The sequence below is a fragment of the Schistocerca nitens genome, chromosome 5, assembly GCF_023898315.1.
Source record: "Schistocerca nitens isolate TAMUIC-IGC-003100 chromosome 5, iqSchNite1.1, whole genome shotgun sequence".
Taxonomy (NCBI): Eukaryota; Metazoa; Arthropoda; class Insecta; order Orthoptera; family Acrididae; genus Schistocerca; species Schistocerca nitens.
In genome coordinates, this window is record NC_064618.1 from 300,922,779 (window position 1) to 300,942,130 (window position 19,352).

At 44.1% G+C, this 19,352-nt stretch overlaps 1 protein-coding gene across 1 annotated transcript in view; it reads right to left on the minus strand.

Annotated features, from left to right (window-relative positions):
- Positions 1–694: 694 nt before the first annotated feature.
- Positions 695–19,352, minus strand: part of LOC126260417 (homeobox protein BarH-like 2) — a 151,614-nt gene continuing 132,956 nt past the window's right edge. Inside the window, exons 4-6 of the mRNA XM_049957746.1 lie at positions 10,866–11,050; positions 893–997; positions 695–844 (exon numbers count right to left, since the gene is read on the minus strand). Coding sequence (XP_049813703.1) covers positions 695–844; positions 893–997; positions 10,866–11,050 — 440 coding nt within the window. The remainder of the gene's footprint in view (positions 845–892; positions 998–10,865; positions 11,051–19,352) is intronic.

Below are 19,352 nucleotides of genomic sequence, written 5' to 3' on the forward strand. Positions count from 1 at the left end.
TCTCGAATTGTAGTGAAAGAGACATGGATGTGAACCTTACAAAACACATCCAAGTGCCGGAGATGTTGCGTTGGTGATGCCTTGCTAAATACCTTGGATGAGCAGAGTCGCAAATGCAAAAGTGCTCTAGCCAATCGGAGAAAAATAATACTTCTAACAGTAATGTCTCAAAGAAAGCACTTCTGGACTGAGAAGATAAGCTGGATGTCCAAGAAGCGTTACAGTCGAGGAAATTCATTGAGTTCGATGTAAATCATACGCCTCTGTAATATGTCACATAGGGAGACGGGCATCGTTCATCGGTGGCTTCGAAATCGTGTAAAGAAATGGTGCCACATACTACTGTGCGCCATCGGTAACGTGATAACTTGCTGAGAAATGAACGCTAGCAGCCATCATGCCTCTGTAGTGCGAAGTAGATGGTGCCAGTGGTAGTTCTGGATCAGCAATAGTGATTTGTAGGTGCCACGTTGAATGAACCACTACCGTTCGTTGTCACCAGAAGAGACGGCGCCATTCGCTGACAGTTGCTGCTAAGCACCAAGACAGCTGCTGAGGAGTAGACCTCCAAGCTGCAAGTCGCCACGGTGCCTCTGCGAGACGGGCAGCTGGTGAAGAGAATTTGGCCACCCCAACTGGCGGTGTGGACAATTGGTGAAGAATGGTAGTCGCGCGCTTGGAACAGCGGACCGGACTACTGCGTGGGGAAGGCTGGCTGCTGCTGCTGCGGTGGTGGGGGTGGGGGCAGGGGGCTGTCGGGCCCGCTGTTGCAGCTGTCGCCGTCGCTGTCGCCGGGCGTGGACGCCTCCAGCCGGCCGACCTGCGGCTGCTGCGACTGCTGCTGCTGCTGCGGCTGGTGCTGGTGGTGGTGATGCTGCTGCTGTTGGTGATGGTGCAGCTGCTGCTGTTGCTGCTTCAGCTGCGCCAGCCGTTGCTGCTGCAGCTCCAAGTGCTGTTTGCGCCACTTTATGCGTCGATTCTGGAACCACACCTTCACCTGCAACAAACATTGTTTGGGTGTTAATCAGAGTGTGTCTTACGTTGGTAGGCATTGGCTATCTAATCAGTAGCATCTGGACACCCCTATATAATGCGAAACTGACTGTTAGGTGATACAAGAGACAGACCCACCAGTATAAAGGGATACGTGAAATGTATTCGCAGTTGCGAACATGCACAGCCATCAGCTGTATAATGAAATGACGACAGTGAACATTTGTGCCTGATCGGGACTCCAATCCGGATTTCCCGGTCATCAGGAGCAGTCGCTTTACAATTAGTCCACTGAAAGATGCTTTGCAGCCAGACCCGAACTTCCATATTTCGTCAACAGTCTGTCTACAACCTGCACTTGTACATCTATTTATGTATATTCCTGTACAGGGAAAACGTTGTAATTGAAATTCGCTTGCCCGATGTCGGCAGATAATACGACATTGCAGAGCCTGTGTCGTTCAGAAGTACGATGCATGCATGTCCGATGGAACATTGCATCCTACTTCTGAACGACACAGGCACTGCAATACAGTACTTATCCACCAACACTGGGCAAGCGACTTTCAAATAAAATATCTCCCCTGTATGGGAATATAAATAATGGATGTACCAGTACAGGTCGTAGACACATACTCGACGACATATGGAAATTTAGTTCTGCCCATGGTTCAAATGGTTCAAATGGCTCTGAGCACTATGGGACTTAACTTCTGAGGTCATCAGTCCTCTAGAACTTAGAACTACTTAAACCTAACTAACCTAAGGACATCACACACACCCATGCCCGAGGCAGGATTCGAACCGTAGCGGTCGCGCGTTTCCAGACTGTAGCACCTAAAACCGCTCGGCCACCCCGGCCGGCAGTTCTGCCCATGAAGTGTGCTCGGATAGCCTAACGGCTGGCTGCTAATTTGTAATTCTTAGACATACGGCCCCCCTTGTCATTGCACTGAAGCCACTTCTTTCACAAGCTGCGACATTGTCGCGAATAAAACAGTGACCCGTATATAGAACAAACATTTTGTTCACAGATTACCGGTTTCGGTCTATAATGACCATCTTCAGATCTGTGTTTTATAGAAACAATGTCCTAACGTCACTTCTGTTCCCAGATGAGACCTATTTCTCATGAATGAAGACCAACACAGTGAATTGGATAAAGGGCCTATCGGTCTCTTACTTGTTTCATAAGATTGTTTTTGACCTTTGGACGTTGCTGCAAGATCGTTTTACATTTCTCAAGCACAATTAGAGATACCGTCGACTATGTAACTTTGTGGGTAGTACGTTCCTGGTCCTCCCCTGTAGCTGCAATGTCCCGAGTATGAGAAGGTGACTTCAGTGTGAGTGCGTAATACCTGGACTCAGACCAGTTAAAAAAAAAAAAATAAAGCGTCTAGAGGGTGGTGCCCTATGTTGTTTCAATGTTTATTATTTTGGTGATGAACCCACACGATGTATGAACATACTATAGCAGGCCGATGTGATCGAGCGGTTCTAGGCGCTTCAGTCCGGATCCACGCGGCTGCTACCGTCGCAGGTTCGAATTCTGCCTCGGGCATGGATGTGTGTGATGTCTTTAGGTTAGTTACGTTAGGCTATTTGGAGGCCATCTTCAGCCATTCATGGACTTCATATTCCCAAATAACGATGGAATTTTTATGGATGGCAATGGGTGACGTCACTGAGCCACAACTGTTTGCGATTGATTTGAAGCACCTTTTGTATAGTTCGAGCGAATGATTTGGCCATCCAGATCGCCCGACATGAATCCAATCGAATTTATGGGACGTAATAGACACGTCAGTTTGTGCACAAAATCCTGCTCTTGCAACACTTTCGCAATTGTGGGTTTTCATCTGGCGTGAACCAGGAACCAGATACCAACCCCTTAATGTCCTTGAAAGAGACCTGTATGGAAGTCATTGTTTGATTGTGTGGGGTAGAATTATGATTGGTGCATGTACACCCCTGCATGTCTTTGACAGAGCAACTGTAACAGGTCAGGGTTATCGGGACGTCATTTTGCACCAGTATGTCCGCCTTTTCAGGGGTGCAGTGGGTCCCACCTTCCTCCTGATGGATGGTAACGCACGGCCCCACCGAGCTGCCATCCCACGTGGAGGAGTACCTTGCAACAGAACATATCAGGCGAATGGAGTGGCCTGCCTGTTCTCCAGACCTAAACCCCCTCGAGCACGTCTGGGATGCTCTCGGTTGACGTATCGCTGCACGTCTTCAAACCACTAGGACACTTCAAGAGCTCCGACAGGCACTGGTGCAAGAATGGGAGGCGATACCAAAGCAGCTGCTCGACCACCTGATCCAGAGTATGCCAACCCGTTGTGCGGCCTGTGTACGTGTGCATGGTGATCATATCCCATATTGATGTCGGGGTACATGCGCAGGAAACAGCGGCGTTTTGTAGCACAAGAGTTTCGGGACGGTTTTCTCAACTTATCACCAATACCATGGACTTACAGATCCATGTCGTGTGTGTTCCCTATGTGCCTATGCTATTAGCGCCAGTTTTGTATAGTGCCACGTTGTGTGGCAACACATTCTGCAATTATCCTTAATTTATGAGCATGAGTGTAGTTATTTTCTGCCTTTCAAACAGAGAGGCACCAAGGACGAAGAAGAATAAGTGTAGTAAAGTATCTCACCCGTAAGCACTAATTTTGAAATTTCGAACGTTGAATGAGACACTATTTAATTGTAGCATAGGTGTTAGGAAGTATAAGTAAGCAGCCGATGGAACAAGAATCCTGACTCAGAGATCTCAAGACAATTTCTGCCACGCGATACAGAAGTCGCTGCGTTAATTCCTCGTAAGGGAAGACGATCCACGGATATTTGCACAGAGAGGAACACTTGTTCACCACGGAAACAGAACGAAATCACATCGCACATATTTATCATTCGCTGCCATTAATCTTGCCGATCACAGCGACAAATAGAGTCGGCGTATTCATAATTCAGTCTTCCGGCTTGACATATAACCTTTAGTACATTATCGTCATGCACACATAAACGAAACTTCACTTAGGTATCACGTCATGAAACTATTTTAATTACATCTACCGATGACGCCGCGAGGCCCCTAATAATTAATCTCTTTGTTAGAGCAATGCACGTTTGCTGTGCGGCTGCTCCGTGAACAATGGGACCACAACGACTGGCGCTTCACATTTTAATTAAACGGCCAATCAATATGCGCTGTGCGGCGCCGTTTTAGGCCCTGCGTGGCCGATATGACGCGAGCAGGGGACAATCGCGCAACGGGCTGCGCTCTGTACCGCTTTTGAATGCAGCTGCCGCCTGCGTTTGCAAGTATCTGCCTGGCATATCTGTTACTTAACTTCTCACTTTGTTCATCGTTTCTAAGACGAAATGTTTAACACAAGGCACACTTAAGCAAGCCTATGGAGAGAATTAACCCTTCCAGGCCCGAACTTTTCCTGATGAATGGAAAATATTTGACTATTTGGTAATGCTCTTACGTGATTTTTCGAATGATTTTATATGCAACATTTACACAAAAATATGTACCAGTTTTCAAAACACACGAGGGTTGCCCAGAAAGTAATGCACCGCGTTTTTTTCTCAGCTGAAAACAAATGCGAGACGTTACGTATGAATTATTTGAAGTCTCTTGAGTGAGCGCGCCACGTTTCCGACACTTCCGGCAGATAGCGTAGCTGCAGGACAGTTTGAAAATGGTGTCTGTGTGTGGTGTACGTTGCAAGCAACGTGCCTTCATTGAATTTCTCACTGCAGAGAAAGAAACAGTGGGAATATTCAGAAACGCTTGTGCGAAGTCTATGGAGCGTTTGCTGTCGACAGAAGTACAGTTAGTCGCTGGACACGAAGGGTGAGATCATCAGAAGGCGGTTCGGCGGAGCTCCACGATTTGCAGCGGTCGGGGAGACCATGCACGGTTGTCACGCCCGACATGTTACAGCGAGCTGATGTTGTCATTCGCGAGGACAGACGAATTACGACTCGGCATCTCTCAGTCAACAAAGGAAGTTCACACACTGAAGCACTCGCTGCGCCACCAGGACAAGGAATGATACAGACAGGGCATATACGCCCTTGCTTCGCTCTGGAACAAGGGCATAGAACGAGACTGAGGTTACGAGGAGAAATAGGGTGTGTAGATAAAACACCATTCTTTCGTGTGTGTAATTCTCATTATGGCCGAGCGGTTCTAAGCGCTACAGTTTGGAACCGCGCGACCGCTACGGTCGCAGGTTCGAATCCTGCCTCGGGCATGGATGTGTGTGTTGTCCTTAGGTTAGTTAGGTTTAAGTAGTTCTACGTTCTAGGGGACTGATGACCTCAGCCGTTGTCCCATAGTGCTCAGAGCCAATTCTCATTATATTCAAAAAAGAATGGTTGAAGAAAGAAAATGCGGTGCATTGCGTTCTGCGTATCCCTCGTACTTTGTACACTTGGCTTCATTTTAAGGACTAAAATCACTAATTACGAAATATTCTCTACTGTAATAAATATTAAAATGGCCAATCAATGATTACTGTGCAAAGTAACAATGACAACATTCAATTATACACTGGAATATAGCGAACCAATCGCATTCGTGTATTCTGGTGGTCACGAAGTGCTGCGCACTGCTACATTGACTTGCTAATATTTCCAAAGTGATACCCAACAGTTGGCAGTACTTGTGCAAGATGAAAATGTTTAACAATCACAAATGTGTACCTCAGGTTTCCATTGGAAAAAAATGCTTCTCTTACAGCTGAGACACTGTGAAAGTTTATGTACACAATTATGGCCACAGGATCTGATAGGGTTAAAATGGAACAATGAGACAAAACTCATTACAGACAAGGTGCACGCCAGGCTGAGATTCACCGGAAGAATACTCAGGGAGTGTTGTTCACCCACAAAGAAGGTAGTTTACATAACCCTCGTTCCACCAATGTTTGAATCTTGCTCGTCAGTATGTTATCTGTACCAGACAGGACTGATAGAGAAATACAGAAGACCCGAAAAAGTAGAGCGTGTTTCATTATAGGTTTACTAAGAAAGAGCGAAAGCATCATTGAGATGATCAGCCAACTCAAGTGGCATAAGGTTAAAGAGAAGCGTTTTGCATCGCGGTGTGGTTTACTGTTAAAATTCCGGGAGCGTCTGTTCCTAGAAGAATCAATATGTATCTCCCGTCTAAGTCTATCTCGCGGAAAGACCATGGATTCGAGATCACACGGAGGCTTACCAAAAATCGTTCTTCCATCGGTCCATCCGCGACTGGAATACGAAAGAGAGGAAGTTACAATTATAGGCAAATACCCTCCGCCACACACAATAAGGTTGCTTCCGGAGTATAAGCGTAGATGTTAAGCTGATGCGAATTGATACTGACGATATGATGTCTGAAACGTGTTATTATTGCAAAATGACAGGAATTCTAGGTTTCTTTTATTTTGTGGACTGGCATTTTATCGTGGTTGCTGCAAAAATACATAAATAAGTAATCATGCAGATAATAAACTGACTGTAAACACTTGTAGCTGATTTTGGTCTTCTATTATTTAATTGGAAGCTCTTGGCTGGAATCTTATGGACGAGTCTTATTGTGCCCGCTAATTGTTGAACACTGCGGAAGGTCAATGTCGATTTCACATACAAAAGAGTATTTTTCGTTGTTTTTTTTCCTTTTTTCAGGGGAGTACCGAAATATTCATATGAAACACAGTATTAAATTGTTCAGTAAGCGATACTTCTGGTGGTCTATAAAAGACCTCCAGTGCAGGGTAATAGCAATAAGATTCGATAAACGGAATCACTGAATAATGTATGGTTAAAAATGGTTTGTGTGAACCTTTAATCGTCTGAAGGTGATGTTGTATTCTGTTCGTCCATTGTAAAGCGTTACGAAATGAACAACTGAAAGTAAAATTTTCCGCACCATTGTTTAAATAATCCACAAGGATGTTGGCATAAAATTTGTACCACAGACGGAAAGGCAAAGAAACTGTACGCTATGGTGCTATACGCTGTAGAATAAGTGTAGATACATCAGAAGAAAGAGTACGATATCTATGAGAAAGCTTTGTGGAGGCGGATGTTGCATTTTTTTGAATTTTCACCAAAAATAAGTGCGAAAACTAATGTTCGAACTACGTATTTTAAAGCTAATCTAGTTCATTTTCTGTGGGTGAAATATAGTTACTTAAATTCATTCAAAAAAGGAAATATAAATCAAACAAGGAAATGGAAACCGGTGACTCTCAACCGAGAGAAGTCGAATTCTGTTTCACATGTCAGAATTGTTATGGTCAGGGTTGTCTTAGATGCAAATGGGATTCTTTTAACTGGTTGCCTCGCAAATGGCACCCAAGTAACTCGAAAATACTTTGTAAATCTTCTGTTGCATCTGGCTGAAAAAGTGTGCGGAAAACGGCCCATATTTTAAAAGAAAAAGAAAGGTTTTTATCAGACTAATACAACTTCCGACGAAGATGCTTTGGGCAGCCAGAAGAGTGAGGGATGTGAAGAACCTATGTTTGCAATATGCTATGTTTGCAATACAATCCTATTTGATACTTTTTGACATTCACCTATTTCCATATCTAGAGAAATTTGTGACTAGAAGCTGCATGTGATGAAGAGATTGATGGGTAATTTCCAGATCCCCTATAATTGCAATTGAGGAGTAACGTCTAAACAATGGGAATCCTTTTCAAATAATTTGCATTTAGCATACAATGGACTGAGTTAACAAAACGTTTCTTACTTTAAAGATAATGTTTCTGAGTGATAGGCCGACAACTTGTCACCTAGAGTACGCCCAGCGATCTCGGTATTGGACGATCGCCCTCTACAGTGATTTGCAGTTATCAGAAGTAGTTGCTACCTCCACGCCCCGTGTCACTGTAAAAGTTTCGACAGAAAATCTCTGTGATGCGTCTACTAACCACTTAAGTTCTGTCCTGTGTGTTTACGTGTTTCAGCTGTTTCCCTATTGCACCTCTGAGATGGATAGAAGGAAGAAGGTTCGGGTGTAATCGTGTCCACATCGAGGTCATTAGAGACGGTGCACAAGCTCAGTTTGTTTCAAGGATGAGGAAGAAAATCGGCCGTGCTCTTTCAAAGGAACCATCCTGGTATTTGCCTGGAGCGATTTAGAGAAATCACGGAGGACCTAAGTCAGGTTGGCCGGACGCGGATTTGAACGTCATCCTCCCGTCAGGTGTGCTGATCAATGTGCCACATGGCACATTTCTGAGATGGACATCATAGCACATCTAGGAGTCTTCTAGCTTATCTACATCAGCAGTTACGTGATTTTGTTGCTGGTTTTCGATTTGAGAAGGTTGCCTCTCACAACATAATGATTATCTGTTTAACAGCGTGTTGGAATGCAAGGATTCGAACCTTTCTTGGTGGGTTTCTGGAGGAATGTGACACCAGATGTTTACGCAGAGGTCACGCAGTTCTCGTAAATTACGGGCGGGTGTTTTCTAGAAGCGGCGCTGGCGTCCGATAGCATTGCGTAAATGCTCCACCAGGTCCAGGTCAGGCGCATGGTGACAAGCACATCAGCATGAGTTCACCATCGTGGTCTTCAAACCATCTAGCGCGACTCTGGCTTATGACAGCGACAGTTATGCTGCTAGATGCCATCGCCATTGCACAAGATATGAAGCATGGCGGTCCGCAATAACGTTCGCGTAGTCTATAGTTGCCACAGTACCTTCGGTACTACCACAGGTAAATGCCCTCCCACAGCGTAATATTGCTTAAATGGCCAACACCACTAGCGCGATGCTTCTCTCGAGTAGCCAATCGTTTTGATGACAACCCATACATACTCGATCATAGACCTGCAGTAAGACAAAGACACAGGCCACAGTCCAATCTTACTGATCCCGAGCCCAAAGCAGTGATGTTCTGTCAACATGGTAACACAAACTGGTTGTCTACTGCGGAGCTCCGTGTTCGACAATTTGCGCTAAACATTGTACTCCGAAACACTTGTACCTGCACCAGCTGTGCACTGTCATCGGATCTCCTACAGTTGCAACCTATGGTGCTTTGCAGAACAGGTTAGCTTCTGACGTCGACGTATTGCGATGAGGTATGGACGTCCAACACGTGTCGCCTACTCGTGGTTTCTTCGTCCAGCAGCCATTTTCCACGGCTGTTCACGACAGTAACACAGAAATAGCCGATCAGCTTCGCCGCTTCCGAGATGCTCTTTCCCAGGTGCCGCGCGACAGTAATCTTCCCTTTGTCAAAGATGTTTGTATCGGTGGATTTCGCCATTTTCAGACCGCATCGTCGCTATACTGATTCTCCATTCGTCTCTGATCCGCTTGCAAACATTCCCTACCACACCATGGCTCCGCAATACCACCAGGCAATAGGTATTCATTGTCGCGGTGGGCAACGGTCGTAATGTTTCGGCTCATCAGCTTAGACTGAGGATACCTCCTAATATTGTGTTGCACCTCCTTTTGTCCGGCTTAGTGCAGCAACTGGACCTGGCATTGACTCAACAAGTCCCCTGCAGAAATATTAAGCTGTGCTGACTCTATAGCCGTCCATAATTGTGAAAGTGTTGAAAGTGTAGGAATTTGTGCACGAACCAACCTCTCAATTATGTCCCATAAATTTGATGAGATTCATGTCGGGCGACCACGGTGGCCAAATCATTCGCCCGAATTGTTCGGAATGTTCTTCAAACCAATCGCAAACGATTGTGGCCTGGTGGTATCGCCTATTATCATCTATTAACATTCCATCGTTGTTTGGGAATATGAAGTCCATGAATGGCTCCAATTGGTCTCCAAATAGCCGAACACAACCATTTCTAAGAGTAGTCAATGATCGTTGAGCTGGACCAGAGGACCCAGTCGGTTCCATGTAAACATAGTCCACACCATTATGGCGCCACCACCAGCTTGCACAGTGCCTTGCTGGCAACTTATGTCCATGGCTTCGTGGGGTCTGCATGACGTTCTAACTCTGCCATCAGCTCCTACCAACTGAAATGGAGACTCATCTGCGCAAACCATGCTTTTCAGCTCCTCTAGAGTCCAACCGATATGGTCACTAACCCAGGAGAGGCGCTGCAGGCGATGTAGGCACTCGCGGCAGTCGTCTGCTGCCATAGCCCATTAACGCCATATTTCGCCGCACTGTCCTAATGGATACGTTTGTCACATGTCCCATACAGAGTTCTGCGGTTCTTTGACCACGCAGTGTTGCTTGTCTGTTAGCACTGACAACTTTCGCAAAAGCCGCTGCTCTCGGTCGATAATGAAAGCCACTGCGTTATCCATGGGCAGAGGTAATGCCTGAAATTGGCCGAGCGGTTCTAGGCGCTTCAGTCCGGAACCGCGCTGCTGGTACGGTCGCAGGTTCGAATCCTGCCTCGGACTTGGATGTGTTTGATGTCCTTAGGTTAGTTAGGTTTAAGTAGTTCTAAGTGCAGGGGACTGATGACCTCAGATGTTAAGTCCCATAGTGCTTAGAGCCATTTGAATGCCTGAAATCTTGTACTCTCGCCACACCCTTGACACCGGAACTGTGTCTGAAATAGAATATCCCATGCGTCTATCTTCAACTACCATTCCGCGTACAAAGCACGTGTTGATTCCCGTCGTGCGGTCATAATCACATCGCTGACCTTTTCTTTGTACAAATGACACCTCTGCCAATGCAATGCTCAAAATACTTTGTGTAACTGATGCTGCCCTCGTCTGTGTATGTCCATATCGCTATCCCACGAATTTTGTCACCACAATGTAAGTGCCCTGCGGCACGTCATCGTAGCAAAGCTTCTTTCACAAATTAGTTTCCATCGCGGGCTGACAGTAATGATGACGGCTCACCTGTGCCTCAGTGAGCTGCAGCGCGTGCGCCAGGTAGAGGCGCTCGGGCCCCACCATGTACTGCTGGCGCTCGAACTCCGCCTCCAGCCGCTCCAGCTGCTCCGGCGTGAAGATGGTGCGTACGCGCTTGCACTTCCCCGCCGACTGCTTGCGGCCCTCCGAAGAACCGGCGCCGCCCTTCTCGCCTGCAACATACGGTTCGCATATTAATGCTAATCCTTTAAATGCCACTGGTAATTACACTACTGGCCATTAAAATTGCTACACCAAGAAGAAATGCAGATGATAAACGGGTATTCATTGGACAAATATATTATACTAGAACTGACATGTGATTACATTTTCACGCAGTTTGGGTGTATAGATCCTGAGAAATCAGTACCCAGAACAACCACCTCTGGCCGTAATAACGGCCTTGATACGCCTGGGCATTGAGTCAAACAGAGCTTCGATGACGTGTACAGGTACAGCTGCCCATGCAGCTTCAACACGATACCACAGTTCATCGAGAGTAGTGACTGCCGTATTGTGACGAGCCAGTTGCTCGGTCACCATTGATCAGACGTTTTCAATTGGTGAGTGATCTGGAGAATGTGCTGGCCAGGGCAGCAGTCGAACATTTTCTGTATCCAGAAAGGCCCGTACAGGACCTGCAACATGCGGTCGTGCATTATCCTGCTGAAATGAAGGGTTTCGCAGGGATCGAATGAAGGGTAGAGCCACGGGTAGTAACACATCTGAAATGCAACGTCCACTGTTCAAAGTCCCGTCAATGCGAACAAGAGGTGACCCAGACGTGTAACCAATGGCACACCATACCATCACGCCGGGCGATGGGGAATTCACGCTTCCACTGTGTGTTCACGCGATGTCGCCAAACACGGATGCGACCATCATGATGCAGTAACCAGAACCTGGATTCATCCGAAAAAATGACGTGTTGCCGTTCGTGCACCCAGGTTCCTCGATGGGTACACCATCGCAGGCGCTCCTGTGTGTGATGCAGCGTCAAGGGTAACCGCAGCCACGGTCTCCGAGCTGATAGTTCATGCTGCTGCAAACGTCGTCAAACTGTTCGTGCAGATGGTTGTTGTCTTCCAAACGTCCCCATCTGTTGACTCAGGGATCGAGACGTGGCTGCACGATCCGTTACAGCCATGCGGATAAGATGCCTCTCATCTCGACTGCTAGTGATACGAGGCTGTTGGGATCCAGCATGGCGTTCCGTATTACCCTCCTGAACCCACCAATTCCATATTCTGCTAACGGTCATTGGATCTCGACCAATGCGAGAAGCAATGTCGCGATACGATAAACCGCAATCGCGATAAGCTACAATCCGACCTTTATCTGAGTCGGAAACGTGATGGTACGCATTTTTCCTCCTTACACGAGGCATCACACCAACGTTTCACCAAGCAACGCCGGTCAACTGCTGTTTGTATATGAGAAATCGGTTGGAACCTTTCCTCATGTCAGCACGTTGTAGGTGTCGCCGCCGGCGCCAACCTTGTGTGAATGCTCTGGAAAGCTAATCATTTGCATATGACAGCATCTTTTTCCTGTCGGTTAAATTTCGCGTCTGTAGCACGTCATCTTCGTGGTGTAGCAATTTTAATGGCCAGTAGTGTATTAGGTTGGTGCATAAGTTCGTAGCAATTTTCGTAAGTTTAAAAAACACAAGAGGTACCATAACAGAGACTTTAGTCATCAATAATATTTTCTTCTTCACTATTTACAACAATGTTCAAACGCAAGAGTAGCTTTTCGATTCCGTGACTGTAGAAATAACGTGATTTTGAGGCCAGGTACTCGTCGAGTGATGACCGTAGCACATTTTCATCCGGGAAGGAAGTTCCTTGAACATCATTCGATAGAAAGAGGAGAAGGTGAAGAGCTGAGGGCGCAAGATCGTGGAATTGCATCACTTCACGCACTTTTCCTGGTTAATGTTCTTGGACTGCGTCTGCAATACATCTCAGTTGTTAACAACAAATGTCAGCGGTGATGGTTACACCTCGGGGAAACTATTCGTAGTACCCGACATCGTCGCTGTTCCACCAGATTCAAAACAGTACCTTTTATCGATGCTCGTAGGTCTTTGTACAGGGAGTCGCTGCTTTTTGGGCTCAATCCCTTCTTTTCCTTATCTTATCATAAAGACACCATTTCTTGTCGCCCGTAACGATACAGGTTAGGAGTGGTCGGTGTTGTTCACGAACGAACTGATGACGGGCAAGCAGACATGCACGAGTGTCCACCTGTTGGTTTTTGTGATTTTGGCTTAGAGAATGCGGTGCCCGCACACCCGATGTTTGAACCTTCCCTATTGCAATCAAACGTGAAACGATGGTGGAATGATCACAGTTCACCACATCTGCCAGTTCTCGAGTACACTGATGTGAATCATTGTGGATTAATTCGTTTAAACGATCTTCATCAAACCCATAAGGTCTTCCTGGACGTGGAGAGTCACTAATGTCAAAACGATCCTCCTTAAAAGGAGAAAACCATTTTCTTACCGTGCTCTGTCCAGTGGCATTAGCCCCATAAATGGCGAAAATGATTCTGGCTGCCTCCTCTGCTGTCACTCCTCTATTGAACTCAAACAGAAGATTATGTCGTAAATGTTCAGATTTCTCTACTTGACGCTACATTTTGTAGCATCCACAACAGGTCTACTCGCTATTTCCAAATGACAAAATGACAATATGTAAACTCAAACAGCAACAATGAACTACCAATAAAAAATGACAATTGGCAGAAAAATCCATAGCAACCGGAGTTGTGTTGTTTTGGGGGAAGAGACCAAACAGCGAGGTCATTGGTCTCATCGGATTAGGTAAGGAGGGGGAAGGAAGTCGGCCGTGCCCTTTCAAAGGAACCATCCCGGCATTTGCCTGAAGCGATTTAGGAAAATCAAGGAAAACCTAAATCAGAATGGCCGGACGCAGCAAACTGATACTCAGTTTACAGGTGAAACAACATATGGAATAGATTTCAACCCTGTCTCATTATTCAATTACTGCTTCCCTTTTCACTCCTTCAACTCTTCGAATTCCAGTCCGCTTCCTCTACGAGTTGTACATAACTAATCACACCGTGTGTTTTATGTTTTACAGCTTCAGAAGTCCCAAAAATATATTGCAGTCAACGTTGTCAAACGCTTTCTCACACATGGTTAAATTTTCATATCTACAAACATTGGACCCAAATGGAGTCTAATAATGTTATTGGGTGTATAACTTAACATATTAACACAAGCACTATATTTTTTAACTGACGTTAGAATGATCGGAAGAAAAATGTATAAGAAACATCAATATCAGCGCGAGAATTGTAAATGTGAGTCGGTTTCGTTGTCTTTGTAACATGGACAAGCTACACTGGACCTACGTAAAATTTTTACTCGTTCCCTTACGACTTATTAAACTGTACGAGTATATATGAGTTTTATAACACTCCGTATAATTAATGACAACATCTAGACTTGTCTTGTAAAGTCATCGTATGACCAAAACAAATTGCAAAATGATTTAGATACGGTATCTGTATGGTGCGAAAAGTGGCAGTTAACCCTGAATAAAGAAAAGTGTGAAGTTATTCATATGAATACTAAAAGAAATCCGCTAAATTTCGATTACGCAATAAGTCACGCAAACCTGAAGGCTGTAAATTCAACTAAATACTTAGGGATTACAATTACAAATAACCTAAATTGGAACAATCACATAGATAGTGTTGTGGGTAGAGCAAACCAAAGACTGTGATTCATTGGCAGAACACTTAAAAAGTGCAACAGGTCTACCAAAGAGACTGCTTACACCACACTTGTCCGCCCTATTCTGGAGTACTCCTCTGCGGTGTAAGATCTGCATTAGGTGGGACTGACGGATGACATCGAAAAAGTTCAAAGAAGGCAGCTCGTTTTGTATTAACGCGAAAAAAGGAGATAGTGCCACAGACATGGTATGTGAATTGAAGTGGGAATCATTAAAACAAAGGCGTTTTTCGTTGCGAAGGGGTCTCCTCATGAAATTTCAATCACCAGTTTTCTCCTCCGATTGCAAAAACATTCTGTTAGCACCCACCTAGGAAGGGAGAAGTGATCATTACGATAAAATAAGAGAAATCAGGGTTCGCACAGAAAAATTTAAGTGCTCGTTTTTCCCGCGCGCCGTTCGAGAATGGTACGGTAGAGAGACAGCAAGAAGGTGGTTCACTGAACCCTCTGCCAGGCACTTTATTGTGAATAGCAGAGTAATCACGTAGATGTAGACTCATTAACGTCACTAAAATTCCTTGCAATAACATGTGCATCTTAAATGTAATTATATAGGATCGTAAATTGATAAACCAAATACAGGCTTCTGTTTGTTAACAGAACGCTGATGAAAGTACTGTTTGCTACAAAAAGTTGTGTACCACCTCTGTTTGAATACTTTCCGAGTGTGTACCCCACATAAAGGTGTACTTAAAGGAGACATGGAGTATATACAGTACAGGATATCGCGAAAGGCCAAAATTCTTGGTCTAGAGGCATAGTATCCCAGAATCATCGATATTTTTAACTTTTGAAGGACGTCTGTTTTCTCTGAAAAACTACTCTACTTTAAGAACTGATATTCTCAGATTTATCACCTCAAACAATCTTCAATGAAAATCCAAATAATGAGCGTACTGTTATTCGACACAGTCACGGTGTCTATAATCTGGGTAATGACCGCTTACCTTTCCGATTTTCTGCTCATCGCCTGGCCTTAAAATAATATATAACTATGTCTATATTCATCGGAATATCAAGGGAGGTTTCTCTCGTTTTTACAAGCCCACAGAAGGGTAAAGAAAGACATATCGTCAATCTTGTCTGCCACCTGCCAGTGGCTTAATCTGTTAATGTCACAACTGTTCCTGAGCACTTTGTTTCAGTATTGTGGCAAGAAGATGAATTATCTGGCCTTGCCGTTAACACCGTTCGCGAGAGAGTTTGATCACCGGCCTCTGTGTAATGCAATTTGCTATTAAAATGTTACGCATAATTTGCCTCCATCAAAAACTTAGTCACTGCAGCGCCTATGACCGGTTAGTCGTTCCAGTCGAAAGGCAGGCCCTGGACTGAACGCTGTCTAACTTTGCAGAGTTTCGTGCGCCATATTATTTTACTTGTTGGTCTAGAGCCTAAAACATGTTCGTTGCTTGTTCTTCAGTCCACATTTCTTCGTATTTTGTTGCCAATGCCTTAACACCGCGTCCGAGTAGTTTGAGGCAGCACTTTCGATATAGGAACCAATGAAAATATATTGAAACAGAAGTTTCTATTTCCATCTGAACCTGAGAGATATTCGACAAGTATCACAGAAAGAACCATCGAGAGGTGGTGTAGACACGTGAGAGTGATCGTTGAGGAATTCATGTCAAAACGTTGATACGTAAGATTTAGTATCGATAGTGATGAACCTTAAAATGTCTTATCGACCCAATTAACTGCTAGTAATTACTAATAATAAGAAACAGTATTACCTATTTCGTATTTGCGTTTTGTGCATTAGCGTTAAGATATTAATTGAAATACTATTTATGAACTGTAAAAATACTGTAAATGTAAATAATAATCGTATTCCGGTGCAGAAAGGAAGGTAATTACTGACGGGTATTGTTGTTGAGGTAGTAGAAATGTAGGAAGACGCCGTATATACCTGGCGATTTAAAGAAAATGATTAGAGGTTGTAGTACAAGTGACTGATGAATAACTAATGTTCCAAAACAAAAGTGACGATGTTAAGTGTTACTTGCGATACGGTGATGGCTATTAATGATATCACGAATAATGAAGAGTAATGAACTTTTGTAATAATGTGCATCAAAACAACTTCCGTGTGTTAATTGACTTTAATTTCTATTAGACCGAACTATTTAAGAATAAACTTTAAGTATCCTATGCAGATAAGGAAGTTTTAAACGCGTCCAAGCCGTCTGGAGGTTGTATGTTAACCAGTGCTGCAAGTACGGGAGTGCATGCCATGAAACTATAAGAAAGAACGCAAAGCTGGATGAAGACGTAGCAGTTTTTTCATTATGATACTTTCTCTCAAATAGTTCATTATTCATGTTTTCATTGCTTACCGTTAACGGATGATATAAATTAACGTTTGTAACCTCTCTCATTATAGAGTCGACAACATTCAGAAAAAGGATCGCTCTGGAAGAACAACTTTCTTTGACTCTCATAACACCTTTAATATTGCAATTTGCAGCGCCTAATTGCATTACGCTACAATAATAGTACATCACCTTTTACGCGGCAGGCATTTGTTTACAGCTGAAAAGTCCACAATTTCTCCACAGTGTTTGTAATATGAAAAATCACGTATTTTAACCACTCTGCAAGTGTTAGTTATTGAAACAATCAAGTATTATCGCAATACTCGATTCCTTCCATAAACTGCCATTAGCATTATCATAGGCAAGCCACATACAAAGCCAACGCTCACCACAATTGTACAAGTTTACATACATACTAACCCCAAAGATGAAGAAATTGAGGGAATGTGTGATGAGATAAAATAAATTATTAATATAGTTAAAGGAGACAATAATTTAGCTGAGATGGTGGCTAGAATTCGGTAGTGGAAGAAGGAAGACAGGGGAAAATAGTAGGAGAACTTGGACTCGGGGGAAGGAATGAAAGGGGGAAACCATCTGGTAGAATTTTGCACAGAGCACTTTTTAGTTATTACTAAACCTAGTTTAAGAATCACAAAAGAAGACTGCATGCATGGAATACACCTGTAGACACTGGAAGGTTTCAGATGCATAATATAGTGATAAGGCACAGTTTTCGAAACCAGGTTTTAAACAGTAAGACATTTCCAAAGACAACTGTGGAATGACCACAATTTATTGAAAAAATTTCACAAGAGTAGGAAATCAAGGAGATTGCAAACAGGGATAGTCGATGGCGACGTTTTGCGACGCCTGCGAGAAAATCTGCGAAGGGAACGGCCTGAAATATGGCGAGTCAATTCATGGCTCTTGCATCACGATAACGCAACCGCACATTCATGCCTGTTGGTGCGCGACTGTTACACAAAAACCGAAATCACTTTCCTGCTACATCCACCGTAGTATCTAGACCATGCCTCTGGGGACTTTTTAAAAGTAGGAAACCCCGCTGAAAGGACGAAGGTTTGCAATGATAGTCGAGCTAAAAGAAAATTCGCAGGCGGCGCTTCGCGCGAACCAACAAGAAGCGTACCAAGACTGCTTGCGGAAGTGGAAGCGACGTTGGGAGCAGTGTCTCAGTTGTGGAGGAAAGTATGTCGAAGGAGACCATCCGCAATAAGTAAAAGATAAGCATAGAAAAATTTTGTCAACAAAGTTCCGGAACAGATCTCGTATTTCCGTCATTGCTTCTTCGACGTATAGATTGAGCAGAAGCGGTGAAAAGACTATATCCCTGTCCTACACCCTTCTTAATTTCAGTATTTCGTTCTTGATCTTCCACTCTTATTATTCCTTGTTGGCTCTTGTACATTTTGTATATTACTCGTCTTTCCCTATAGCTTACCCTATTTTTCTCAGAATTTCGAACATTCCGTACCATTTTACATTGTCGAACACTTTTTCCAGGTCCACAAATTCTATGAACGTGTCTCGATTTTTCATCAGTCTGCTTCCACTATCAACCGCAGCGTCAGAACTGCCTCTCGTGTTTTTACCTTTCCTAAGCCCCAACTGATCGTCGTCTAACACATCCTCAGTTTTCTTTTCCATTCTTCTGTACATTATTCTTGTCATCAACTTAGATGCATGAGCTATTAAGCTGATTGTGTGATAATCCCCGCACTTGTTAGCTCTTGTAGTCTTCGGAATTGTGTGGATGATGTCTTTCCGAAAGTCAGTTGGTATATCGCCAGTCTCGAGACAGGGTTAAAAGAGTCCCTTCCGCTATATCACTATTCTGTGCCCTGAAGCCACTTGACTACCGCCTAAAGATCCCAAGTCCGATCACTGAATTGAACAACAAACACCGCAATCAGTCTCGACACCATCACCAACCGGTTTCTCCCTTCTCTTCAGAAATCAACACAGTAGACAGTCCAAAATAAGGATGGCGGTTATCGCTGAAACAACCGTTTTTCGGGTTAAATCGTTTTTTCCAGAACAGTTTAATCTGACTGTTAAAACCGTTCGAAGTAACCGATTTTCAGGTTATTGTTCCAGTTATTTCTTGTAGTAAACGAAGAAATACATCAAAGATAAAAAAAATTTGACTCTCTCAGTTTCAAGATACATAGAATCAAAATATTAAATAGGCAAATAAAAGAAAACCTCGTCCGTCCGTCGTTTGTTGCTTTCCTTGAAAATGTAAGTGGCGCAATGCTTAAAAAAAGTATTCCCAATTACTGCAATTTTTTAAACTTTGCTCAAAAATCATACTGTAATCGGAGATCGGACCACTATTTGGGCCTCATGAGTAGTCATACA